The 27593-nt window shown below is 43.3% G+C and overlaps 3 protein-coding genes across 4 annotated transcripts; 2 read left to right on the top strand and 1 right to left on the bottom strand.

The window, feature by feature from the left end:
• Positions 1 to 1382: 1382 nt before the first annotated feature.
• Positions 1383 to 6025, top strand: LOC110001441 (keratin, type I cytoskeletal 13). The gene is made up of 8 exons (XM_020656931.3): positions 1383 to 1847; positions 2024 to 2106; positions 3157 to 3313; positions 4109 to 4270; positions 4366 to 4491; positions 5224 to 5298; positions 5407 to 5555; positions 5800 to 6025. Exons 1-8 carry the CDS (start codon positions 1440 to 1442, stop codon positions 5921 to 5923), a joined length of 1284 nt encoding a protein of 427 aa, XP_020512587.2. The 5' UTR covers positions 1383 to 1439; the 3' UTR covers positions 5924 to 6025.
• Positions 6026 to 13259: 7234 nt separating this feature from the next.
• LOC110001440 (keratin, type I cytoskeletal 13) lies at positions 13260 to 17414 on the top strand. Its single transcript, XM_020656930.3, has 8 exons — positions 13260 to 13794; positions 14574 to 14656; positions 14996 to 15152; positions 15422 to 15583; positions 15670 to 15795; positions 16099 to 16173; positions 16263 to 16408; positions 17038 to 17414. The coding sequence occupies exons 1-8, from the start codon at positions 13330 to 13332 to the stop codon at positions 17174 to 17176; spliced, it is 1353 nt and encodes a 450-aa protein (XP_020512586.2). The 5' UTR covers positions 13260 to 13329; the 3' UTR covers positions 17177 to 17414.
• Positions 17415 to 18782: 1368 nt separating this feature from the next.
• si:dkeyp-113d7.1 (uncharacterized protein LOC407709 homolog) lies at positions 18783 to 27293 on the bottom strand. Of its 2 annotated transcripts, none has more exons than XM_020656929.3 (3): positions 27052 to 27293; positions 24019 to 24706; positions 18783 to 21846 (listed from the first exon to the last, which is right to left on the bottom strand). In XM_020656929.3, exons 2-3 carry the CDS (start codon positions 24490 to 24492, stop codon positions 20758 to 20760), a joined length of 1563 nt encoding a protein of 520 aa, XP_020512585.1. In that variant the 5' UTR covers positions 24493 to 24706; positions 27052 to 27293; the 3' UTR covers positions 18783 to 20757. The 2 variants fall into 2 exon arrangements, with proteins under 2 accessions (XP_020512585.1, XP_065820895.1); XM_065964823.1 differs by lacking the exon at positions 27052 to 27293 and adding an exon at positions 26358 to 26952.
• Positions 27294 to 27593: the final 300 nt, after the last annotated feature.

Raw genomic sequence — 27593 nt, 5'->3', positions numbered from 1 at the left:
TCTTGGAGTATCTACTGATTTTAGAAAAACGGGTGCTACTGCTTATTCTACTACTTCACCTTGCTCAGCCCACGGACAGACTGAAGAACTCTTTCGCCTCCCCGTCCATAAGACTACACAACACCTTTTCATTTGTCAGCTGCACAGCGGTATTAAAGAGACTGCATCTAGTTGGACACTTTAATGTTTATCTCAACATATAAAATATCAGCAAAAAAAGCACCTTAAAGTATAGAGACTCACTCAAACATTGCACCACCTCTTTTTTCAGACAGAGCTTCACATTGCAACATAAATTGACGCGGCATGACCGTGATCTAAACAAGCAGTGAGTATGTTATTCTTCTTTTCTCTGGTCCTCGACTAAAACAGCTTTTATACACAAGGCCGTCCCGTCCATGTAAACATGATGTCAACACGATGTAAACACGACTCTGACAACAACACAGCTACAATGGATGTTCATAAAGTTAGTGTCTAATTATCTTTTGTAACTTTGTCCTGTTGTATGATGTGTCAGCTAACATTAGTTATTGGACATTAAATGAACCAGAGGGCTAGAGGGCAGTAATACTAGCATTAGAACACCCACACTTTTAAAATTGCTGCTCCACCCCTGGCTGGGGGGACTCACACTTCTCACTCATTGTAGACAGTCATGACTCAGAGACATTTACAGAGGACATACTTGATTTACTTTATATGTATGTGTGAAATGTCGCTCATTCTTCCTTTAAAACAGAATCTGACTTTTCTGATTTGACTTGTGTTAGAGTTGATGTTGTTTTCCAAAAACATTCCAAGTATTGATTAAAGTCTGTATCTGGATCAAACTTTTACTAAAAGTCTTTCTTCTTGTTTTCAACAACAGCATTGTAAAACACCTTCTTTTGAGGGAAGCAATTTTGACTCTTTTTATGATATTTGCAAAGGATTTGTGATTTGAAATGTTGCTCTTTAAAACGCATGTAACTGTATCTTTATCTGCTAAGCCCACACCTGAAACACAGACACTTGTTGACGTGAACCTAGTATTACCCTGATGCTCTTACAGTTAACTTCTGTTCATGGCCTTTGATTCAACTTTGGCTTTTCCCGCATCTTTGACAGCTTTGCTTTCATGTCTCTGCATGCTGATCACAATCTGAAGGTCGCACAAAGCCTGGAGGTTCTGGAGGATTTTTACACTCTGGCATCAATAAACACAGCAAGTTATTGTCACGCTGGTGAGCAGGTTTGAAGGTTGCATTTTCCCCTGACCATCCCCTGACACACCTTGCGCAGGCGTTCCGTGCACATTCCTCCCGTCATGGTGCCTAATGACTGATTGACGGCTCTTTGGCTGCAGGAGGTTTAAATAGGAGGCGAGAGACGTGTGCCTCCTCACTCTCCCCTTCTCTCTGTGTTGCCTCCAGCTACAGTGGAAAACATCCTCCATCATGGCCACCCTATCTCGTTCATCCGCATCCTCTTTCTCGATGAGGTCCTCCACGGGGGGCATGGGTGGTGGACGCTTGGTGTCCACCATGAGGGCTGGCAGCGTGTACGCCGGATCAGGAGGCCAAGGGGTCCGGATCTCCTCTGCTGGTGGTGGCGGCGGCGGCGGCTACTCATCCTCCTTCAGCTACAATGTGTCAGGCAGCGACGACAGCGTCATCGGCAACGAAAAGTTCACCATGCAGAACCTGAACGAACGCCTGGCTGCCTACCTGGCCAAGGTGGCCACTCTGGAGAAGGCCAACGCCGAGCTGGAGCTGAAGATCAGGCAGTTTGTGGAGAGCAAGGTCGGCCCCTCCACCAGGGACTACAGCGCCTTCTACGCCACCATCTCTGACCTCACAGACAAGGTAACTCTCATCGTCACCCTCATCCTTATGGTAACAGGTGTAGGTGACTCAGGGGCAGAGCAGAAAGAGTTTTCTTGATGGAGGAAGGGTTAAGAGTCTTCTCGCAGTTCTTTTATTATAATTCTACAAATTGTTCTATAAATGTTTCAAGTAAGTAAGTTGTGTGTCTTCTCCAGATTCAGGGAGCCATCAGGGTGAACGGAGCCGTCAACCTCAGCATCGACAACGCCCGCCTGGCCGCAGAAGACTTCAGGTCCAAGTGAGTCTAAATACCCCCCTGTGGTGGAAGAAGTTCTTGAACCAACATAGCAGAAACAGTAGTACCTGTGTTCAGTTGATGGAAAAATGGGTTGAGGGGACAGATTTATGATCATACAGTCGGCCCACATGAGAAGTCCCAAGTCCAAACAAGTTGTGATTAAATCTTATCACACTTGAACAGAGTGTTTGAGGTCTGATTGACTCAGTGTTCAGAATGTTCTACCAGAAACAACAGCAGAGCACACTTTTAGATTTGGACAGATAAAGAAACACTCTGCCAGATACCGCACTTAGATGAACGGTGTCAGGTGTATTTGGATTGACAGGCTGCGGCGGGTATGGTATTAATGTTTCATCAGGCAGCTCTGACCTCAGGGCTTCATGTCATCGTATAATTAACTTTCTAATTACGACAGACACCTTCAAAACCTCTGGTTTGAGGAATGTGTGGTTAATTAATACAGAAACTGTTTCATTAAGGTGCACACATTCTGTTATTCCGTTAATTACTGTGGTGCTTTTAGCCTGACCTGTTTCAAAACGTTACTTGTAGTTGTTGTTATGGGAGTTGTAGTTTTTATAGCGTGTGTGAAGTCATTTGACAGTTTAACAGCCGCACAGACCAACTCGTAACACACTTTGTAATGTTTGTATAACCACAGAGCATCACGCCTGTCAATCACTTGACTCCTCCCACTACTCCTTCTATTCAAGCCCCCCCTCCTCCTCCTCTTCCTCACCCTCCTTCTTTTCCTCTCTCCTCCTTCTCTGCATCTCCTCCTATCCCCTCCTCCTCTTCTCCATTCTCACCTCCACCGTCCTCCTCCCCCCTCCTCCTTCTTCCTCCTCATCTGCTTCCTTCCCTCGGCCTCCTTCTCATCTTTTGCCCCCTCCCTCCTCACCCTCCCTCCCTCCCTCCATCCCCCTTCTCTCCTTCACTCCTACTGACCTCTCCCTCCTTTCCTCTCCCAACCTCTCATCTTCAACCTTTTCCTCTTGCTCCTCTACATGCTTACCTCACCTTCTCCTCCTCCTCCCTCTCCTGCAGGTACGAGAACGAGCTGGTCATGCGTCAGTCTGTAGAGGCGGACATCACCGGGCTGAAGAGGGTCCTGGAGGAGATGAACATGGCCAAGACGGACCTGGCGATGCAGATCGAGGGTCTGAAAGAGGAGCTTATCTACCTCAGGAAGAACCATGAGGAGGTGAGAGAGCACGAAAACAACTTGACCACACTGTGACAATCACAAACTGACTCCTTAGTAGATAATGAGGTTGGTCAGAGTTACTAAAACGAATGAAATACATGTATAAATACATTCTCCCTGGCCTCTTGAACTCCCTGAACTCTTTGAAATAAAGTAGTGAGAAAAAGGAAATGAAACACTAACTAAAAAAATCACACTTTGTAGTCTAAAATTGGCAGCAGCAGGCTTCCATACAGGAGAAGCATCCTCAGAGTGTAAATCAGGATTGAACAGCGACCTCTTGAGGCGGTGCTGCTCTTTACATCCAAATATTCTTCTCTTTTTAAAAGTAAAGAAAGTAAGCAACAGTATGATCTCAAAGATACTGATCAGTCAGTTGATCATTTTGAAATGCCTTGATTTGTCCAACCTTTAAGGCTGCAAATCCTCCTAACGAAAGAAAATTTTAATTTACTGAATAAGTGTAATTTAAATGTAATTGATTATTAAACTGTGTGGCTGTGGCTCAGTTGGTAGAGTTTTTGTCTCTAAACCAGAAGGTCTGGGTTCAATCCCCAGCTACTGCAACCACATGTCTTATGTGCCCTTGGCCAAGACACTCAACCCAAGCTGCTCCCACTGCTTCATCAGCGGTGTATGATTGGGATTAGTTACTTCTGATGGTCTCACTACATAGCAACCTCTGTTATCAGTGTGTGACATTTGGTGTAAAAGCACAAAGCAGATTTTTTTCTTCAGTGTTTGAAATGGTTATTTTGTATTTAGGTAAATAAATATGTTGTTCCTCCGCAGGAGCTGCTGGCGATGCGCGCCCAGATGAGCGGCCAGGTGAGCGTTGAGGTGGACGCCGGTCCGTCAGTGGACCTCAGTAAGATCATGGCTGATATCAGAGAGCAGTATGAGACCAGCGCTGCCAAGAGCCAAAAAGAGCTCGAGGCCTGGTTCCAGACCAAGGTAACACTGTGACATCATTTCCTGTGGATAAACAACTCAGATGTATGTTCTTGTGTTTTTAGATCTTTGTGTGTTTTTTGTGTGTGTTTGTGTAGTCAGAGGCTCTGAGCAAAGAGGTGGTCACTCAGACGACCACTCTGCAGACATCCAGAACAGAAATCACAGAGGTCAAACGCACGCTGCAGAACCTGCAGATCGAGCTGCAGACCCTGCTCGGCTTGGTGAGTCTCTCTGCGTTACCACTACTCAGACAATATTGATCATAATAACTTTATACATTTTCAAATCCAGATTTTACAAAATGCTTTGACAATAAGCTTATCATGAAAGTTAGTAGGAGAAAATAGGGCAAAGCAATAATAGGCAGTAAAACAAAAACAGGAAACAGGGATACTAAGAAATAAAAACAATAGAAATAAACAAAAGCCGTGAAAATAAATGAAAGCAATTGAAATAATGAAGATAGAGGAAAATATAAGCAATGTAACATTTTAAAAAGCAGACAAAGAGAGCTTCAAATTTACAGAGCCCATAAGAAAAAAAAAATTAAGTTTCTGGTGAGCACCAGGAGCTTTCTTACACTCAAAAAAATGTTCTTGTGAAGACGACTTTCTTTATATCTTCTGTCCCAGCACCTTAGGGGCTCCGTAAAAAACTTGATTTACAGTAAGAGGTATTTCTTTCTCTTAGATCATAAAAAAACAAACCAACATCAGACTTTGAACCAACAGATGTGTTTCCCCCTCTCTCCTCTCAGTGGTATAGTCAGGTGTGAGTTGATGAAGAATTTGAATCATGATAGATAAAAAAATGTACTCCGAAAAATCAATATGAACATCAGAAAAACAAATATTTAAAAAATGTATTTATACTTTTGAAGGATCAGTCTTTATAGAGAATATAGTTTTTTACAGTAGGGACTGTTTTCATGTCTTCTGTGTGTTTTTCTGCAGAAAGCGTCTCTGGAGGGAACTCTGGACGAGACTCAAAACCGCTACGCCATGCGGCTCTCCGGATACCAGTCTCAGGTGAGACAGGAGAAGAATCACTTTTGAACTTTTACCTTTTAGACTTTTGTTCATTCAGCTTTAAACTATTCTTCTTCTCCTCCTCCTTCCTCGTCTTTACTTCTTCAGGTGACCAGTCTGGAGGAGCAGCTGGTTCAGCTGAGAGCCGACCTGGAGCGTCAGGGACAGGAGTACCAGATGCTGCTGGACGTCAAGACCAGGCTGGAGATGGAGATCGCCGAGTACAGGAGGCTGCTGGACGGAGAGGCCAGCAGCAGGTGAGACTCAGTGGAGGAGGGGGCTCAGTTGTTTTTGACCACACCCGATGGGGGGGTGATCAGCTCAGTGTGGAATTAAAAAAAAAAAAAAAAATGTTTCTACCTTTGTTTTGGGAAACATATTACACAGACTTAGAAGAGAATGGATGGAACGTGTGTTGTTTTCAATAATTAATGTCATCATATTTCTTTTTTAGCTATTTTTATGTCTGTCTAACTGATCTGCTCTCTGATTGGTCGACAGCATGTCCTCCTCGTCCTCCACCACCTCCACAACAAAACGGACAGTGACAGTGGTGGAGACGGTGGTTGATGGGAAGGTGGTCTCCTCGTCATCCTCTGCCTCCGCCTCTGTCCTGCAGAGATGAGGCAGACAGCCAGTCTTCATCATCATCTTCTTCACTATTATCTTTCAGGGATGTCGATCAGAGATTTTGATGTTTAATCAATAAAACAAGAGTCAAGATAAACTGTGTGTCTGTATGTTGACTAATGTCGGAGTTTATACACTGAGTTTGTCGTTGGCCGTTGTAGTAAAATAGTCAAGTATTTTTTTCAACATGTATTATGATAAAGTTTAGTGTTTACTTAACACAGAATTAAATGATGTAGTTTCTACACAATGCAAGAGATGAGTTGAGGGGAGCTTCTGGAGCAACAGCGCTTGTGCATGTAAGTGAGACGCGTGGCTTTTAAAATAGCACAGAAGGGAGGGAGTGGGTGTAAATTACCAACCCTGCCTTTAATATTAGATTTTGTAAATAAGGAGAAACAGAACAATAATCTTGTTATTCCAGGATGCTGACATCATTTGATTTTAAGAAACTAAATGAATGAAAATCTGCAAACTCAAAATTTTAAAATTTATCAAACTCTCAGTTTCCGTAGACTAATTGCATGGAGTGAAACCAAGACAAAAAGTATCAACAAAAATAACCTCGTTATTCTGGAGTAACACTATATCTATATATCTAAGCATCGATTGATTGCCTTTAGTAAATATTTTAATGTTATTTTGCAACAAAGGGATTTGGAAATTCCTGCTGCTGTCAGCTTCTGTTCACACTAATACATCCTGGAAGAAAATATAAAATCATAAAATTCTTCTTTTTTATTTACAATTTAGATTTTTTTTCTTTCTGTTATTACTTTTCCCGCTTAGTTTCAAATTATTATTTAGAATCTAAGCTTATACTGAAGTTATACATGCTTACAATGTAAATAACAAAATGAGAAAACAAATTAAAATAGTTTGAAAAAATGTATTTGATATAATATAGTATGATTAATTATACTAGCACATAATATTGAATTGAATGTAATGTAAAAAAATAAAAAAGCACTATTATTATAGATAAAACTTGATGCCAAAAGCGTCTGTCATAGGACAGGTTGTGTGACAATGCTGCCCCCTACTGGTTCTCTTTAATCATGAGTTTCTTCCTTCTTTATAACCATGGTTGTTTATTTCCTTCTACTTCCTATTTTGTTGCTGTTTTGCATAATCTCTTCTGAGTTTTGGTGTGCAGGCTGCTTCACGCCGGGATCATCATGCACAGGTTTAATTTCTATCCATCCTGACAGATGAGATATTATTTTTCAACCCCTCTGGGCCTCATTCCTCTTTCTACCTGCACAGATTTGAAATGAATACTCCTCTCTTCCATTGTTAACTCTCAAATGTTGCCAGAGCGATTTAGGATTGATTGCATGACTTGATTTGAATGTTTTTCCCATGAAAAATAAAACCAACTCAAGCATTTATTCAATGAAGGTGATGATTTATAAACATTTCCCCCTTTTTGTTCTTTCTGTGCAAGAGTTGTATTTTTTTCCTACACAGCCCAGTTTTTGTTTGTTATGTAACTTTTTTTAAAATGTGTATTTGTGAGACACATTTGGAAGTGTATGTCAAAGATTAAATGCCTGTCATTTTCATGTACTGTTTTTCTTGCTGTGTGTAGATGAGTGAATGAATGTTGTCAGACTGAACAACAGAAACTGACTTGGTTGATATAACAAAAGTTTCTTTGTGAATCCAGTCTGACTGAAACCGAATCACTATGAACACCAGAGGAGACACACCAAACTCACGTTGGTATGAATGGACGTGTAAGGACATCGTATCATCTTAGAATAATTCCCTAAGGGTTAACAACACGATAATGTCCCTGCTTTCCAAAAGTGTCCCAACCGCCTATTAGACTCCTCACCCAACCTCCCATCCCCCCCAAAGTAATCAATTCATTTAAAAAAGAAAAAGCTCCACCTCTTAAAAATGTTCTCACCGTTCAACTCAATCTATCAAAGTAGTTACATATATCAAAATATAAAACAAACACCAGACACTCTTCCAATCTTCATCCAGTCATTTTTGAATAACAGGTGGGTGTGTTAGAAAAGACCTGTGTGATTTGCTGACATGCCTTACCCACTGTTCCGCCCAATGGAAAGCACTCATTTGGTTTCTCTGATCTGATTCTGAAGTGCAATGCGTATTTACCCTCAAGCAGTTTGGTGAACTTTAGAAGCTTTAGAAAAGGTTGACTGCTGTTAAAAGCAGTCCTACTTTAAGAAATCATGGTTTATTAACTTGCCCCTCCCCCACCTCAGGCGATCTGTTATACCTCCTGAGTTATATAACGCTGCAGTCTGTTCATAAATCTGATATTTTCTGTCATCATGCCAATCTGCCTATGGCTCATTTTTTTCCTTAAGGCATTTGAAGAGAAGAAAATGTGGACAGAACAATAAAATAAAATAAAAAAGACAATTCTACTGACTGAATTTAACAGTTCGAAAAGAAATGAAGCATAAAGAATGCAAAATGTTGTGCACCTCTATCTGGTCATAATTATTTACCGAGCAACTACTTTTTAAACGAAATATTACTTTGAAACTATAAGAAAAAAGTAAACATGACATGTGCCTTTCTTTTTGTCTGTTATTTTTATTTTTTGTTCCCATCAAAACCGCATGTGCAGTGAATAGAACTACTGTGGAACGAGAGTCGCTGCAGTGGCTGGTATTTTTTCATTTTGAAAAAAAAGTCATGTAGTACCATAACCCTTTTTTTATGACAATTACTTGTTTGCCCGCTGCTTACGCTTCAGTAACAGATCCAGTGGGGTAGTGTTTGTGTCCAGTGTTTTGCACTTCCGCATTAGATTCATTCAACCAACACTGTAGGTTGGCGCTTGGTGAGCAGGTTAGCAGGATTAGAATCATTAAATGCAATTTTTGGACATTTTCAGCTTCAAAAGTCAGGAGTGGTACCAAAATAACCAACCAACGGTTCTACTTTTTGCTACCGTTCTGTAAAGATGCCAAGCATACCAACTGACCCTAAAGAGTGTAGCTCGATACAAATCAGCTCGTTGATTGTGGGCAGTGGTAATAGAGGACAAACTCTGTGTTTAAATATCCCCTGGATTTCTAGACAGCAATTTCAAGGATTTTTTTTGTGAGTAATGTCATAATTGCACTGCCCCATGGGCGACCTCTGAGGTGCAGACCTTCGGTATCATTGATCTTTGTTTACTGTCCAGTTCTTCTTCATGGAATTTATTGGGGGGGCTACACTGTGTCACACTGCTATGATGTCATGCTATTTCTGAATACTTTATTAATTCAGGAGGGGAAATTACGTAGCTGATGCGGCTATCACCACCCGGCTTACACCCTGCATGGGTAAGGTTGGATGTGGGAATGAAAGCAAGATCAGGGGTTACCATATCAAACCATACCAATCTGTATTGAACCAAACTAAACTGCTTGGTGGAAACAGGACTTAAGTAAACAATATCTGTAAAACATGGAAAATAACTGGATTGACTGTTGGGTTTCAATTTTAGTTGTTATATAATTTTCAGAGTTGGTTTAGACTTGTGATCTGCTTCACATTGGTTTCTGTTGTAACTTGGAAAGAAAATGGATAGTTAAGCCCGTTGCTGAAGTTGACTGACAGATGCTTTACAGAGCTTAAAGTCATTCAGATATAAGGTGTGGCTTAGTTTGATGGTTACAAAGTCCCCAGAGCAGAGCCTGAAGCCATCTGAGAGAAACAAAGAGGCCATTCTAAAATGTATCAAAACAGAATCGTATTCCCCATGTCCAATTGCCCCTTGAACCATTGACCCCTCCGGCACCACAGTGGATGCCCACGATCCCAATGCTGCCCCCATGTGCCTGGCCCATGTCCCCCCAACTAAACCCACCAACAACTATGGAGAACCCCCAAAACCTATAACCAAGTAACACACAAGCTCTTCTGTATGTGTTCTCTACAACTGTTGGGTGATTTGTCATGAAACGTGGTTCATCTGTCCATCAGGATGATGTCTGTTTTTTCAGAGTTTGAACACAATGGTCGAGAGTTTTGGTGTTGAAAGAATTCCAAGAGCTATTGAGCAACCACATTAGAGCAGGCTTTGGTTGTATTCGAGGCTGTTAATAAATACATACAATTATACAAAGAAATATAATAGGGTAAAAACAATAATTTGATTTTGCACCAACAGAGTAAAACGAGATTAAACCTGAGTCAATTCAGCCTTGAGAGCATAGCTGGCTCAAACAGCTTCCATCTGCAGCTGTATGAAGCTATTTATGATAACATAATACCTACAGACATACATGCAGAGACACATGTGCCTGCAAATCCAGCTCCTCATACAGGAATTAGTGCTTTTCTGGCTGCAGGGTTAATGCTGGTACGTGTGACAGCAGATTGCCCATCAATTTGCTTTTTTCATTCCTCACATCAGAACACTTCTGCTAGCTCAGCAGATTAACTCTGAATGCAGTGAGGTCCAAAATCAAAGTTTCTGCATACACTTTTTCTTCAATAATATGAGGGGTTTAACTTAATTGTCCAATCTGTAGACAAAGACAGAATGAACATACTGATCCTTAATTTACAACTAAAATGCTCAAATGTGAAGTGTTGTCAGACTTGAATCTTGTGAAACCTGCCCCAGAAATCTCAAACGACAACCTGCTTAGTTGCCCTAAGCTTCAAACTGTGAAGTATAGGTTTATGTGTGTATATACTGTAGGGCCCTGCAGATGTTTTGCAAGAATAAGTAAGCAACGTCTACATAAACATTCAAAAATAAGAGAGCTGAGAAACACTTTACAGTTAAAACTAAACGTCCTTCTCTGTTCTCTTTCCTGATGCTTCCACCTACTTGACGTTGACCAGTGGACAGTTTGATGACCCATTTGATGAGATCATTGCCAGGATTTCTCTGACGGACTCCAACTACCGACGTTGTGTTTCAGCTGCGTCTTCATCTGAGTGGCAGCTTTCACTGAAGAAGAAGAAATCCTTTACCGGTACTTCACATCCTTTTATAATACCACAATCGGAAATTACTTTTACATTCTGTTTTTTGAGATATGCTACACAAATAGGCTGATATATGCACATGCACTAAGAGGATCCTATGGACATGCGTTAATGGAGAGGTGTTAGAGTGAGGGGGGCCTGTACATGAAAGCGCGTCTAAGCAGTTGAGGGTTTTGTGCCTTGCTCGAGGCAACTCAGCAGTGCTAGTGAACCGTCACCTCTGCAGCTACCAGACCAATATCCAGACGTGGTCAGCACCGGGACTTGATTCCCCTTGTTAAACTCAAAGCTGGTGATACCTAGGACTAGTTCCCTCCACCACCACTGCTTACATGTTCACAACATCTCACATACTAAGGGATGAAGTTCATGAGCAGCTTGTTTATTCTGATGTGACAATCCATGCCACCTGTGGCTCACAGATGTCACAATCAAGGCGTGTTAAGAAAGCGGTAAAACGTTCTCCAAAGAGCAGCGAGTTCACACTAAACACACACGCATACATCACACAAACATACCACAGATCACAGGGATCTGCACAGCTCCAGGTCGCCATGACGACAAAAAAAAAAGCACTGTCTCTTTGTCAGCTAGGGGCGTTTTCCCACAGAGCAACACACCTGAAGAGGGACACTGACAGACGGACAGGTGAGCGCTCGCTGCCAGGAGGTGTTTCAGTCCCTGCTGCCGCTCTGTGAGCTCTTTGTGCTGACGGAGAGAAAAAATTGCAGCGATCGTGTGTTACATCACGGTGCCAGAGAGTACAACAAGTACTCAAGAACATGTAGAGGTCACATTTAATGCTACTACAATCAGAGGCGTTGCTTGTCAAGGGCCCTAACAGACTAATCACCACTCACTACAATTACCACACCACTAGATTTATCCAAATGTTGAAGGTACTGCACATGTTTTATTACAGATTAAACTCCACCAGTAAGAAATACGCAATTTAAAAGGGCTATGCAGTTGTCCATCGTCTAGGGGTCAGCCCCCTCACCAGTTCATTTTAGGGGTCATCAGATGACTTGTTCTGGTTATATCAGACATTTTAATTAAGATGTCAGCACCATAGGCTATATATATATAGATGAACATCAGGCCTCCATCTCCTCCTGTTGTTTAAAGGCTTTATCTGGATTTTTTTTGATCCAGCAGATGTCGCCCTTGAGCACCAGCATGAAACCAAAACAACTTGCGGTGCATTGTTGTGTTAGCATGCTAATGCTAGCGATCTTTATTATGCTGGTATCTTCACACTGCATGTAAATTGACCTGAAATGAGCGTGATCTAGAAACACAGTTAAGCAGTGAGTACAGTATGTTATTCTTCTTTTCTCTAGTCCCTCAATTAAACAACTTTTATACGTGAGGGGAGGAGTCAGCCGGCCGTCCTGGCGATGTAAACAAACTAAGATAGGACTCTGAAAACTCTGAAAACATCACAGACAGTGGGACTCGGGTGTCACACCCAATGTAGACAGTCATGACTCACAGAGTTATTTTCAGAGGAGATACTTGATTTCTATTATATTTAAGTGTGAAAAATCGCATATAAATACTTTAAGGTTGAAGCCCAGTATTTCCTGAGGAAATTCACCGGTTTAGGTGGTAGCTAGGATGTTGACCGGGTTGTTGTTGGGATGAGTGGCGTGCTTCGGGGCCCACTGCAAGTATGGGAGCGGTTGACCACAATAAGAAAATGTTTTACATTTTTGTTTGTTTATATTTCTCTAAAAATGGGTTTATGTGGACTGATAATTAATGTGCATTACATAGTTGAGGTAAGTAACTTCTGTATTATAATAAATATTTCGTATTATGTATTAACCAGAGCTGTGCATTAACTAAACCACAGAAAAAGAAAACTGATTCTGGAAAAAAACTAAATAAAAAACGCTAAAAGTGAAACAGTGAAAAAATGAAATGTTTGATGTCATGGGGTGGATATTACATAATTTAATCGTGATTAACTAGTTAATGCTGGGATGAAGTGTTTTAAACTAAATTAGTTTTTACATTTGTAGCTGCAGAGTTTGGAATGAGCTGCAGGACATTCATTGGAGATTTATCAAAGCTTGACAAGGAAACCTTACAGTCAAAGTCCTGCAGAGAAATCATGAAGCTTTTTTTTAACATACCTTAAACACGTCTGAACTAGCTTACAGCATGGACTGATTTATTTCACTTTAAAATATGTGCAGTGCAAAAGTGTAAAAAAAAAAACTCGTAAGAATTCAGGTCTGGTGTTACATCCTCCTTCTGGGGGGTGTGGACCCTCGACCCCGCCCCTTACCTGCAGCTCAGCCCAACTGAGCAGCTTTAAAAGGAGCAGGCTGATCCGTCTCTCCTCACTTCTCTCCTCTTTCCCTCCACCGGAGATCAGACAGACAGACAGACGGCTCCTCTTCCTACTCCATCATCATGACAATGATGTCCTCTTATTCCACACGGAACTCCATGATGGGTGGAGGAAGCAGCTATGGAGGTGGCGCAGGTTTTGGCATGGGAAGATCATCAATGGGCGGAGGCATGAGCTCGTACAGCATTGCAGGAGGAGCGATAGATGGAGGTGTGAGGGTCTCCCAGGCCAGCAGGACCTTCTCTGCTGGTGGTGGCGGTGGTAGAGGCGGTGGCGGCTTTGGCTTCGGTGCTGGTGCAGGTTTTGGTGGCGGCGCAGCTGCAGACGACAGCGTCATCGGGAACGGGAAGTTCACCATGCAGAATCTGAATGACCGTTTGGCCACCTACCTGGCCAAGGTGGCCACTCTGGAGACGGCCAACGGCGAGCTGGAGCTGAAGATCAGGCAGTTTGTGGAGAGCAAGGTCGGCCCCTCCACCAGGGACTACAGCGCCTTCTACGCCACCATCTCTGAGATGCAGGGAATGGTGAGGAAGAGGGGTACTATGGGAAATGTTGTGCACTGTCTGTAGTCTAAGCTGTCGTCCAGGGACTCACTTTCTATAACTACTTTTTTTATATGACAAGTTGTGAGATGGTTGTAGTTGTCAATTTATACATAAATGCATAAAATGAAGAAAGGGAAAAAACTATTTTCCCTGTAAACCTAAAAACAAATCAAAACTAACAAAATATAGCAGGGAAATTTACTTTGTTGCATCAGCAGTTTCCAACTTTGGCATCTCTCAACATAACAAAAAAATCAAGAAAATACAAAAGCTGTGGTGAAGCAGAGGACACAGGGATCGGATGGATGAAATAAAAACAGGTCGACCACACCCGATAACGGTGTTCATTGATCCTGGTATATTCGACTCAAGTGTCCCTGATGTAGGTCAGCCTGCCACACCTCAGATTCTTTGATCAGAGTTTATAATGCTGCACGTAAAACAGATTTAAAATTCACTTCAGCTCATAATTTTGTTTTCCAATATTAATAATGTGGTTACCTTTGTTCTATAAACCAGTGGCTGTAATTGATCAGACTGAAGGGAGGATGTTTTGAAGTCTGATTGGCAGCAGGAGGACTCAAAGAGAAGTAACGGATAAATGTTCTGAATGTAACTTCTGTGGTGAAATCTGATCATTGTGTGTGTGTGTGTGTGTGTGTGTGTGTGTGTGTGTGTGTGTGTGTGTGTGTGTGTGTGTGTGTGTGTGTGTGTGTGTGTGTGTGTGTGTGTGTGTGTGTGTGTGTGTGTGTGTGTAGATCCAGGACGCCATCCTCCTCAAAGCAACAGTCATGCTGAGCATCGATAACGCCAAGCTGGCTCAGGACGACTTCAGAATGAAGTCAGTAACGTTAACTTTCCAGTTCATTTTTCTTTCCTGCAAAATGTGAAACATGAAACAAACAATAATCATTCACATACGATAGATCCAGAGAGAGTCTGTCAGACTGTTTCTCTGTCCTCAGAGATACAGATCCTCCTCATTATAAGCAGCATCACTCCCCCCCTGGTGGCCACTGTGGGGAATGCAGCAACTTGATTCACTCAATAACATGCTGAGTTCTGCGAAGCAAAGACTTATTATATAGGAATCATTTTGAGAAACCTGCACTAACTTTTATCATTCCTTAGACTCTGAGTCCTTTTTGACCGTACTTTGATGCCGTATAACCCGATGCAGGTTTGAGAACGAGATGTCGATGCGTCAGTCAGTTGAGGCCGACATTGCCGGTCTGAAGATGCTGCTGGGAGAAATGGGCGTGGCCAAGACCGACCTGATCATGCAGACAGAGTCTCTGAGGGAAGAGCTGGTGTCCATGAAGAAGAACCACGAGGAGGTAATGAAATAAGAAATAACTATAATGATTGAAACTATGTTTAAGAAAATTGTATTTGACATTTTTCTGATTTTCTTGGCTAAACGTTTCCCATCTGCTAACATGGAGGAATTGGGCTTTATGACCTATACAACAACCAGTCAGTGCGAGCGAAATAAAATTGTTGACTCTTAATGTTTTGGGAGCTGTCATGTCCAGCTTTGGTCATGTTTCAATCCCTGACATTCAGACCGTAATGATCAGCTGACTAACCCCTCCTCCTCCTGCAGGACCTGATGTCCATGCGCACTCAAATGAGCGGGCAGGTGAACGTGGAGGTGGACGCCGCCCCTCAGGCTGACCTCACTAGAGTCTTGGAGGAAATCAGAGAGACGTATGAGGCATCTGCCGCCAAGGGCCAGAGAGAGCTCGAGTCCTGGTTCCAGGCTAAGGTGGGGAACAGAACCTGCACATCTCCACACCTGTGGGTTTTCGTTCTCTTTGTTTTAGTGACCTTCTCCTTATTCTCTTGTCTCAGTCGGCGGAGATCAGTCAGGAAGTGGCAACAACAGAGATGACGATGAAATCAACATCAACAGAGGTGAAGGATGTGAAGAGTCAGCTTCAGGGTCTGGAGATCGAGCTCCAGTCACAACTCAGCATGGTGAGGACACTTGTAGCACTTGGCAGCGTTGATTGATTCCTGATCGAAACCAATGTTTCAGTGTTTTAAGAAGATCCATGTTTATATTTTATTGTTACTTTCATCAAGAGTCTTGTTTAGTTACTGTTTATTAATTACCTTCATCATTCAAAGAATGACACATGGAGGACAGGCGATGTCAAAATAAAAACACACTAAAGAGCCTTTTTTTTTTATCAAAAAGGAGCCAAATAATAAATTATTTAACATATATGTAGGTAAAAAATGATCAAATCAAACACTAACTGGTCTGTCACTCTGCAGAAAGCATCTCTTGAAGCCACACTGAGCGAGGTCCAGAGCCGCTATGGCATGCAGATGAACGCATATCAGTGTCAGGTGAGCTGTTACGACTGCTAGCAGCACATTAAAGTCAGTATTGGATTTTTTTGAGCATCAGCTCTGACACTGAGCGTACCTGTGTGCAGGTGACCAGTCTGGAGGAGCAGCTGGTTCAGCTGAGAGCCGACCTGGAGCGTCAGGGACAGGAGTACCAGATGCTGCTGGACATCAAGACCAGGCTGGAGATGGAGATCGCCGAGTACAGGAGGCTGATGGACGGAGAGGGAGCTTTGTAAGAAGAGATCACAGATTTCTTTCTGCTTCGAACTTTGAGGATCATTTATTTCTTTATTGAATCCTCGGCACTATTTGTATTTTATCACTTGTTTTGGGAACAAAGGGACTAAAAGGCACCAAAAATGTTGTAATTGCCCCGCTAGATTGTTTTACACACGTGAAATAGGCTGTAATGGCTGCAACGTTAACTTTAACAAAAGATCCTTTGAGAGAGAGACCATTTGTTAAAAATGTGTTTGTTTTTTTATCCCAAAACAAGATGTTATATAGTTCTCTCCTAAAAGAGGGGGTGATCACAAGGCATACAGGGAAATCTGGAAACCAATGATTCAAAAAACAGTTCTCAAGGAATGACTCAACTTCAAATTGTTTGAACCGAGATTTGTTTGATTGATTTTCAGAATACAAAAGTAGAAAGCATTTCACCCACGACACTGGCCAAAGACTCTTGTTGAATTCGGGTGTTGGCCATTTTAACTACCATATAAAAATGTTCAAATAAATCTGGAAAATACCCAATATTAGTGATTGAAAACAGCCATTCATTATTGAAAACATAATTTCACTTGGTGTTCTTGTGTTTCTCTGACTTCCTGTATCATCTTTGCTCTCTCTCTCTCTCAGATCTTCAATGGTCTCCTCCTCCATGTCCTCCTCCGGTTTGGCCTCCTCTGCCATGAACGGCAGTTCCTCCTCCTCCTCCTCCACCACCACCACCACCACAGTCGTCACAAAGGTCATCGAGGTGGAAGAGACGGCCTGAGACCACTTACACGTCTGTCTGAACCGAAGTCAAGCCTCAACCAATTAACTCTCTGCATGCCGACCCAGGCTGCAGATCTATCACTTCATTCTCTACTCAGCTTTAATTCACAATGACTCCATAGATTCTGGGTGTTAGAGGGGGGATTGAACCTTGTAAGCCTTGGCAGGGAATGAGTTTAAAAAAAAATCTTCTGTCTGATGCTGCAAGGAATAAAACTTTACTTAACTCATACAAATGTGTCCGAAAGTCTCTGAAGAAATACTTAATGAAAACCCTTCAACATAAATGGTTCAGTTGATATTTGAAAAACATTTATTATGTATTAAAAAAACAAAATCCCAACAAAGGATCGTATTGAGGGTGCCAAAGCTATTAACTTATGTATGATCTTCTCAGCAGAATCAATGACTAATGAACATCCCACCTGCTAATGAAGGTTTAAATATTTATTTGAAATCTCCAGGAACAACAAGGAGCTGGATGCATTATAGATCATATAGATGCATTATAGAAAGCAGGTTACGCCGAAGCTTCTTCACAGAGCTTTCAATTAAAGAGGACATACTATCCCCCTTTCTCCACCTTTTCAAACAAACCCCCCTGTGGTCTAAATGAAACATCTGTGCTGTGATCAAAATATAACATGAGTCAAGCATCAGAGGAGGTTTGTGACCCTGTATAAACCAGCTCTCTCAGAACGCTCTGTTTTGGTGTGTGTGTCTCTTTAAATACAATGAGCACCCCCCCGGTAGACATCACTCCTTCCCTAGCGAGAATACATATGGCAGACCTGTGCAAAAGTTTTGCTCTACGCTGGCGGTGGAGTCCATGGATGGAGACACCAGGGAAGGGGAGGGGATTTTTTTTTTTACCAGAATCCCACTGTGACATCACAAGGAGAGCAAATTTCAAACGGAGCACTTTTCTCTGTTGTAAGACTTATGCAGACCACAAACAAAGGACTGGATGGGGTTATTTCACATTCTGTGGGTCGGTAGACACTCAGGTTACCAGAATATATGTTCAAAAACACTGTGGAAGTGGATTTTTCATAATTAAATCTCAGTCTTCATTAGTGAATGTAATTAGCTGTGTCTCAATTAGGGTGTTGCATCCCTTGAAGGGTCCCTGCAGGGAAGGCCAACAACAATCCTGACTCCCAATGCTCAGGCTGCCACCAATAAATCAACGTATGACAAAGACTCTATGAGCTAACAGGCGGGGTATGGTGAACGGCATGACGGGGGCTACCGATGAGCCTCCTGCCGTAACACATGGCTGACGTCGCTCCGGCTTCATCCATTAATATCTAGTCTATGATCCCACCATGCAGACAGCTAGCAGCTCCCACCTGTCACTCTAAGTCTTAGTATAGTTTTATCAGGTGAGTTATATTAAAAACTCAACAGAGTAGTTTTAACCAGTTAAAAAACACACTTTTGAGACCTTGTACAAGGCAGTAAACATGTTTATTTCTGCTGTTTAAGCTGGACATTTTAACAGGATTAACTCACTTATTGAAGATACGCCAAGTGGACACTTGAGGAACTGCAGTTTTTTTGGCGCTTCAGTGTTCAGTGCAAAGACAACAGAAAACGAGATGTGTCATTAGTTTCTTTAATAATTCTGTTTCCAGTACAAGATGCTGCATCAATTTGCTCTTTTTTGCTGCAGTATTTTTTTTTTTTCATATTTCAAAGTTTTTTTTTTAGGAATGACATTATCAATAGAAGATTTGTACACAGTGAGCGATCTGAAAGGGGGGGGGGGGGGGGGGGGGGGGGGGGTCGCTGATGTGTTTGGTCCTGTTGGAGTTCATCATGTAACTGGAATGATTTGAAGGAATGTCATCAGCAGATTATCATCATCAACAACAAAAAAGATAATGTGTCCTGATTAATCAATCAATCAATACTGGTTGAAAAGATATATCTAAATGATATCATCAGATATTTTACAGTACAGTAACAAGAGTGTACACCTGCAAGTACCCATACCTGTAAGGAAATACTACAAAACTGGCAGCAAGTACTCCAAAATAAGTACTCACGCTTGGCAAAGATTGAAAAGTACTCCGGAGTACTTTAACACTTACACTGAGGAATATGAACCAGGACCCTGCTTACCAAACACGTGTAAAGGCAAAGATGAGTTTTGATCTCATGGAGGGAGATCGGATTCTGAAAACATTATTTCAGATTCTCCAAAAGTTCTTGAAAGTAACAACCTGCATGTTTTTTTTTAATCTCAAACACATTTTCTACCTGCTGCCGTTTGACAGAACTCAGGCTTAAAAAATAATTACACTAATGAATGTTAATACCATCTGTGCTTTGATTTGAAGTCGTTTGCTAAAGATAACTAAAACCCTCATTGGAGACAGAAAAACTTTTAGACAATCTAATCAAATAGCATCTCAGACAAACGACAAATCCAGATTTTGTATTAGAATTTGAATTTAAAATGAAGGACTAAATGATGATGGAGTTTTTGTTGTGCCGTACAGAAGATAAATCTGCCTGAATCTTTAAGAATTGTATGGTCATAACGCATCATAGAAAAAATTGAGAGGTTTGCTGGGTTTATAAAACAAGACACAATTAGAGCACTAATGTAAAAGAAAAAAGAAAAAAACACAGTGATCTTTTTTTTTTTTTTTTTACCTCTGATGTCCTTTTTTATCCATTAAAGCTGGAAAACAAAATCATCACAGAGAAATACTGTGATTATTCAAGCCTTAACTTTGAGTGTTTGTGTTCAAATGAAATGAAAAAACTCAGCTATGATAGATTAGCTGATTCTTTAACTTCCAAATCTCAGTTTAAATCAGCGTCTCCTCTGGACTGGAGCAGGACCGACCCTCATTCAAATCAATCACAGGAATAAAATATAGATTGTCATCAGATTTGTTTGTGTGCAGAATCTCCCCTGGATTTAATCCAGGTAAGAAAAAGACACTTGAAGTGACGAGCTGAATTCTGATTTCACTGTAAAACATTTCTTCTGCTGTGTTGTTCACACTCTGTGACCGATTAACTCAGGTTTACAGTAACACACAGAACGTGACTCTGAAGTGTACGTACATGTACTCTCTCTGAAGTACTTTCTGTCCAATACTGCTCTAGGAACAGTAAAAAATTAACAAAGCTGTGTTTTCCGTGAGCAGGGTCCTGGTCAGTCCGGAGCTGCTGGTCTGTTTCAGTAAAAAAAAAACTTAAGAAGTACTCAGACTGGGGTACTGCAGTATTTGTGCTTGTGTATCAATAAGTACTCCAAAGTAAGTCCTGGGACCTGGACTCAACACTCAGACCAGTTTACAGAGTATCTACACCCATACACACACACACGACCACAACACGCACACACACATACATACACACACACACACACATACACACACAGAGACACTTGCATAAGAGCAAATGAGTCAGAGTCGCCCTGCCCACAGATAAAAAGAGCACAAAAGGTATGAAAATGTAAGAAAAGTTTGATAAGGAAAGGTAATATATGTTTTTTATAAAAAAAGAGGAATAATACTTTGTGTTTTTGCGCGAGGTTAAAGGGTGTTTGAGTCGCTTTTAGCTGCTGTCGCTGCCCACGCTGCTGCTGCTGCTGCTGCTACTCGCCGTGTCCACGCGCTCTCGCTTGTGGATCTGCTCGTGAGCTTTTAGGTGACCTGACTGGCTGAAAGTCTTCCCACAGTGGGGGCAGGCGTACGGCCGCTCCCCCGTGTGGATCTGCTGGTGGGCCTTCAGGTGTCCGAGGCGGCCGAAGCTCTTCCCACACTGCGTGCAGCCAAACGGCCGCTCGCCCGAGTGGATCTTCTCGTGGGTCTTTAAGACGCCCGAGTTGCTGAATGTCTTTCCGCACTGCGAGCAGGTGAAGGGCTTCTCGCCTGTGTGGATCTGCACGTGGTTCTGGTAGCTGGACTCTTTGCTGAAGCTCTTGCCGCAGTGCTGGCAGCAGAACGGCCGCTCGCCCGTGTGGCTCAACTGGTGAGCCTTCAGCTCTTTGGACTGGCCGAAGCTCTTTCCGCAGGTGACGCAGATGAACGGACGCTCGCCGGTGTGCAGGCGCTGGTGCGAGCGCAGGTCATCCGCTTTGGTGAAGCCTTTGGGGCAGTGAGCGCATACGTACGGCTTCTGGCCCGTGTGGATAAGCTGGTGGCGTTTGAGGTTCCCGGCCTGGCCGAAGCTCTTGCCGCACTGCGAGCAGGTGTAGGGTCGCTCCCCGGTGTGGATGCGTTGGTGCGTCTTCAGGTTTCCCAGCGTGCTGAAGTTCTTGCCACATTGCGTGCACGAGAACGGCTTCTCGCCCAGCATGTTTCTAGGTTTCCTCGCAGTCGGGTTCTGTGTTTTGGTTGTAGGCACAGCACCTCCGCTCCCCTCAGCTGTAGCCTTCCTGTCCTGTGCTGGCTGCAGCTCGTACAGAACCCCACCTCCGAGCTCAGGGTCCGATTTGCCCATGCCGTCCAGGAGTAGCGCGTCGGGCCGCAGCTTGTTGAGCTCGGTGCGGAGCTCGGCCATGTGGATGGACTCGAGCGCGTTGTGCGGACCTGACATGATGCTGGCCTCGGGGTATTCACACTTCAGGGAGCCCAGCTCGGTGTAGTAACACTGCAGGTCCACATGGTGGTCCGACTTAATGTACTCGAGTGTGTCCGTCACCTGAAACCCAAACACAAAAAAAACATCTTCAGATTTTATTCTCACCACAGTCCTTTAACAGTACAGTGATATGTTGGCTTAATCACTTTCTGCTCTCTGCCTCCTCTATATTTAAACACTTGTACTGCTCAGAAACTGAACATTAGTTATTTAATAAACTCCATAGGAAGAGCCTGTGTCCACTCATGTCGTCTTCTGCACTGGCAGCGACCATTTCTATGCAAAACCAAATCAGTTCAGCCTTTTCAGAGCTCAGCATCCTCAACTCCAGCTGCAGTGCTCACAGCTTTCACTTGAAAATAGTAAAACTTTTAGAGCACTGCCAAGCTTATCAATGTCAATTCTCTCTCACCAGTGTATGTGAGGTGCATGTAAAAAACATTATGTTCATCTTTTACAGAGCAACAACAGAGTCCATAAAGCTCAGATCCTCAGCCTGGTTAAGACAGCAGGCAAGATCATGGGAATGTGTGCCCCTCTTACCCCCCAGGATCTTTTTGAGCAGGCCACAATCACACAGGCCAAGGGCATTTTATCGGACACTTCCCATGTATTGCACTCTGAATATGTTTTGTTGAACTCGGGGAGAAGGTACAGGGTTCCTCTGTGCAAACACAACCGCTTCAAAAACTCACTAGTCCCTTTTTCAGTTAAGCTCTTTAATGAGCAAAAAATAGAGGAGGAACGGAAAACCAGGAGGCCCGAAATGTACCGATAACTGTAGACATGTATGCATGTATGAAACTGTCTGGAGTGGTGTACATGTGCACAGTGTGCATGTGCCTGTGACTGTAGGAGTGTGTGTGTGTGTGTGCGTATGGATAGGTAAGCAGACGTTTGGATGAACTGTAGCACGGAGAAGTTAAATGTTTTTTACACATTTGTAATTACTGTTTTTATATTGTTTTCCATGTATTGTCCATGCAGCAATTTCCCAGCATCCTAGACAAATTTCTCCCTAAGGAGACGAATAAAGAAACCTTGAACCAACCAATTATTTTGTATATTAATAATTTTGGAAATAAACGAAACAGAAATTAAATGAAATCAATGCCAAGAAGGAGTGACTCCTGATATCGTCTGTGTGGATTTTAAATTCATGTTTGTATGAGTGGACCCCAGGAAGAGGAGTCGCTACTTAGGTAGTGGCTAATGGGGATCCAAATAAACAATGTTAGTCAACAACAACAACATGAGAAGAACTTGTCTTTTAACTTGCACAGTTTATCTCGTGAATTCAGACGATACTACTTTCAGGTCTTTAGCTGCTCTCTGATATGACTCCTTCCCATTTCTTTATGTTTTCTCTGTCAACTTTCCTTGAACAACAGAAAACATCACGCAGCACGCTGTAGGGCTTACAGTAAGCGGCAGCGAGAAGCACTCTGTTAGTGGACACAGGCTCTAAAAGGTCTGATCCTGCAGGGATGAACCATCAGAGTTTAATCACTCCCTGTTTGTTCTGTACTGGTTTTAGAGTAGCTCAGAGCTGTAAGCAGCTCTCTGTCTAAAGGGATTAGAGGCGTATCTTAATGATATTAAGATCTCAGCAGGGTAAGACTCTCTGCTACTCGCAAACATCTCATCATAATATCAGATAGCTGGATCCTGCTGCTGCTGCTGTGATGATAATTCACACTATTCAGAATGATGTTCATGCAGTTTAGGTCATGAGGACGGGGGAATGATCCAAAAATACAGAACATCCACTTTTTCTCTCCAAAAATCTCATTTCACCAGGTCTGTTTATTTCTGAGGAGGAGGAGCAGAGTCTGTGGTAAAAACCTTTATCAAGAATGAAAACTGACAGCTCATTAAGAGTGTGCAAAGCTGAATTCCTGTCAGCTTGTTGCTCCTGCAGCTGCGTGAACAATAACAAAGCCAATAAAAAAAAAACTAAAAAGTTCACCGTTTTGTCAGGCGTGTCATTTAAGGCGCACTCACTCTAGGCCAAGTTGTCATGTACCACGCTTAAGCACAACTGCCCTCCCTATTCCCCTGCTGGCCTGCACTCACACTCCAGGACTAACCGGACCTGACCACGGTTGCAACACATGCACGGCTTTACGTGATTAGGCAGAAAGGCTTGGTACAGTTTTCCTGGTGTAAGCGCCCCCTTAATATCCGTTTGTGACAACAGGTTGGTGGTCTATCATGAGGTCTCATGTTTACCTGAGAGATGTAGTCGAACACGGAGCTCGGCTCGTAGTGCGACTTGTAGTCCAGCTCTGCGACATCAGTGTGGTGGAAATGGCCCAGGTGGGGGTTGTCGTGGTGACAGTGATGCTCTGACTTGATGTAGTCGAGGCCGCTGATCTCCATCTTGATCTGGTCGTGGCCCAGCTCAGCAGTGGACAGCGGCTGGATCTCAGACAGGTCCACGGTCCGGATGGGTTCCAGGTCTCCGTCCTCTGGCTCGCTCTTCACGCACGGCAGCATCACCAGGGGCTCGGCGATCTCCGCCGCCAGCGAGCTTAGTGTGGGGGTGGGGCAGTCTGAGGACATGAGGACCATGGTGGGCGTTGAGTCAGAGGAGGTGGTCCCTGAGCCACAGTCCACCTGCAGGGAGGTGTCAAGAGGCGACGGAGGGGAGCCGCATTCAGGGGGCATGCCGAGGCTTAAACACTCACTCTCCAAGTCTGTCATGGTGGGGGGCGGAGCTAACCCTCCTCACCTCAATCTGGAACAACACTCCTCCTCCTCCTCGTCCACAAGTACGTCCTCTCTCCCTGCTTCGAGTAAGTGTACCTGTCCTGAGAGGGGAGAGGCTTAGAGGTAGGGGACGTTTCCCTGAGTGTCTCTTCTGGGAATCCAACAATCGTCCTTCTGATGTCAGCAACACAACCTGACTTAGACCAGCCTGTGGAGAGCGAGGGGGTGGGAGACAGAGGTGATTTGGCTGTTAGTACAACACAATAAAAACAAACAAACAAACAAACAAGTCAAGGCAGCTGAAGAACTTCTGTGTTATTCAACGTAAAAATTGGGTTTTTGTCACTGGAGTGTGGTGGCTCTGAAGAGTGAAGTCAAGTGACTAAATAATCTTTCTTTTCTCTTCAGGGATCCTTTCTGTAATATCATCAGACACTTTGATTCTAATAGATTACATTAATAATCTGAGCCTGTTTGGGGGGAACAAAAATGACTTTTAGGAGGACAGACTTCGTCAAACAAAGACTATGTTGCAGGAATTAAAACCTCAAAGAATCAAGACCTGATGTTCCTGTATGTCATTGAGACACCAAAATAAGTTAGAACAGTACTCAGGTTTAAAAATACTGGAGGCCCCCTGTCACAAACTTTCTGTGAAACTTGCTTCACTAAGAATATTTTTGCACAACCACCGACCAAACTCCTGACAATTTCTGAGCATATTAAAAAAAAAAACATCAGACTATAAAAAGAAGTAAAAGTAAGGGCCGGGTTTAGACAAACTGTGATGACTCTTAGATCAGGGGTGGGCAACTGGCGGCCCCCATCAACCCTTATCGTGGCCCTCAGGTCAATTTGTCACACATCAATTAATTGGAAACATGAAGAAAACATGATGAAATCTGCCATGAAATCATGAAAACCAGAAATACGTCCATAATAATATTTGATCGCTGGTATATGTTGAGGCATAATTGATTGTAATCGTTTAATTTGGCCCCTCTGGCAATGAGAATTAAATAAATGTGGCCCTTGCTGTCACCAAAGTCGGCCAATCCCCGCTTTAGATCATCTTTACATTTACTGACCAATAACAAAAAGTGAAGAAAACTGAGAGGAGCCATTACAAACACGAGTAACTTCAGTAACAAAGACAACCGACGGACATCACCTAAAAAGGATGCACGTGATCTTTTTACATTTTTTTGTTTCGCTGAATGTGGAGAGAAGCTATGCAGGACTCAATCAGAACCTGAGCTGTGATTTGATGGGCTGGATTCAGTACGCACCTGATGATCATCATTAATAAATAACAATAAACTTATGCTTCATTCTCTTAAAAATGTTGCTGGATTAATTATCTTTTTCCTGTTTGACCTGTTGGGATCTTCCTCTATCATGAACAGTCAAGCAGGAAGTTCAATAAAAAAAAAAAAAAAGAGAACTGTGGCCCAAAAATCTGAATATGCACACTGAAAGAAAAAAAAAACAGACAGAAGTCAAAGTGTTCTCCAGCAGAGGGAGGAGGAGAACCTCTTTGTTTGGAAAGTTTCTGCAAGAAGTCATGTTTCAGCACAACGACTTGAGTCTTATAAGACTTTTAAAGTGCATGAAACGGTGACTACTACAACAACACAGCTACTACTACTACTACAACTACTCCTGCAGCTCTGCAGCGGCCACACACACACACACACACACACACACACACACACACACACACAGAAAAGTTTGTAGCCTTGTCTAAGCAGAGAAAGAAAAACAAAAAAAAACCTCTGCCTCTTTTGTCCTGTAAGTCAGACTGGAGCAGATTGTCTTTCTGCTGCAGCAGCCCCCCGGTGACAAACTTTCAGATTTACCTGTCTGGTGTCTTCAAACACTCAGGTGCCTCTTTTTTTTTTTTTTTTTTTTGGAAGCCGCCACGCAGACTCTGACTGCAGGAATCTGGCGCTGCTTTCCTCCCCTGTCCAGCTCCACATTCACACACCACAACCTCCCGTTCATGTGCACCGAGGTTTTTTTTTAAAAGTTAATATGTCCCTGGAAGCCCGGAGTGAAAACACAACATGACACAGAGGGCATAAAATCCGCTGTTCTGCCGTACAAAGACAGGGCAGGATGCCATGTTTTGCGTGCTAACGCGGCTAGCCAGTGGCCATCTTGTTTATCACACTAACGTCGTTGGCAGCCCTGCTAAGCTAACTAGGCTAGGTGTTAGCATGGGGGAGAAAGTGAGAGTGCAGCGGGGAGTAAGAGAGGAGAGGAGGGGGGGTGGAGGAGGTGGGCAGAGAGGGTTAGCTGCGGCTCTTTCTTGCATTTAGCGGCGCAGCGGGGAGCGGCGCACAAAAGGAGATCCAAATCTGCGGCTACACACACACACACACACACTCACACACACACCACACACACACACACTCCGGGTCCGGGTCTGTCAAGGAGCCGAGCGGCAACACCGAGAGGAAGAGAGGAAGGAAACTGCGTTGTGTTAAAAAAAAAAAAAAGCATGCAAGGCAGGCTGCTGGTGATAACGAGCCCGGACTAGGTTCACGTTACCTGCGGGGGGTCCGGGTCGCAGTCCGTTTCATGGCTCGGCTCCGCTGGCCCGTCACTTGTAGCTCCCTCCGCCGGACCCGCCACGTCCACCTCGGCAGAACAACCCGCCGCCTCGCCTCCTCTCCTCCCCTCTATCACTGACTAATTCCGCTCCCTCCCTCCTTCCTTTACCTTCCTCTCCTCCCTCCTTCCTTTACCTTCCTCTCTCCTCTCGCTTATTTGCGCGCCCCCCCCCCTCCGATAATCCTTCCTTCCTCCCTTCCTCCCCTCCTTCCTTTAAAGCTGCTGAAGTATCTGTCGGGGAATGATTCGGCTCTGAGATCCGGCTCCTTTAAATGAGAGGGGCCAGTGTTAGTGTGCTGTAGGCCTGCCCACCTGCGAGCTCCAACTACCAGCCATTGTAATGATTTCTACTATGAGCACTTCAAAAATGTCCATCTCAAATCTGGAGCTGATTTAAATTGACAGAGATTCATTCATGCGTCTCAATTAATCCTTTTTGAGTGACTGGTGAAGGCCTACATGTGACACTCACCTGGTCT

Source organism: Labrus bergylta, chromosome 16, assembly GCF_963930695.1.
Source record: "Labrus bergylta chromosome 16, fLabBer1.1, whole genome shotgun sequence".
NCBI lineage: Eukaryota > Metazoa > Chordata > Actinopteri > Labriformes > Labridae > Labrus > Labrus bergylta.
This window is presented reverse-complemented; position numbering and strand designations above follow the sequence as displayed.

What these genes read in the sequence shown, in the direction of transcription:
- si:dkeyp-113d7.1 (XM_020656929.3), bottom strand. Translation starts at nt 24,492, where the DNA reads ATGACAGACTTGGAGAGTGAGTGTTTAAGCCTCGGCATGCCCCCTGAA. An exon ending in TGTTCGACTACATCTCTCAG is followed by an intron (nt 21,847 to 24,018) that starts GTAAACATGAGA and finishes TTTGGGTTTCAG; the next exon opens with GTGACGGACACACTCGAGTA.
- LOC110001440 (XM_020656930.3), top strand. Translation starts at nt 13,330, where the DNA reads ATGACAATGATGTCCTCTTATTCCACACGGAACTCCATGATGGGTGGA. An exon ending in TCTCTGAGATGCAGGGAATG is followed by an intron (nt 13,795 to 14,573) that starts GTGAGGAAGAGG and finishes GTGTGTGTGTAG; the next exon opens with ATCCAGGACGCCATCCTCCT. An exon ending in TCCAGTCACAACTCAGCATG is followed by an intron (nt 15,796 to 16,098) that starts GTGAGGACACTT and finishes GTCACTCTGCAG; the next exon opens with AAAGCATCTCTTGAAGCCAC.
- LOC110001441 (XM_020656931.3), top strand. Translation starts at nt 1,440, where the DNA reads ATGGCCACCCTATCTCGTTCATCCGCATCCTCTTTCTCGATGAGGTCC. An exon ending in TCTCTGACCTCACAGACAAG is followed by an intron (nt 1,848 to 2,023) that starts GTAACTCTCATC and finishes TGTCTTCTCCAG; the next exon opens with ATTCAGGGAGCCATCAGGGT. An exon ending in GCAGAAGACTTCAGGTCCAA is followed by an intron (nt 2,107 to 3,156) that starts GTGAGTCTAAAT and finishes CCTCTCCTGCAG; the next exon opens with GTACGAGAACGAGCTGGTCA.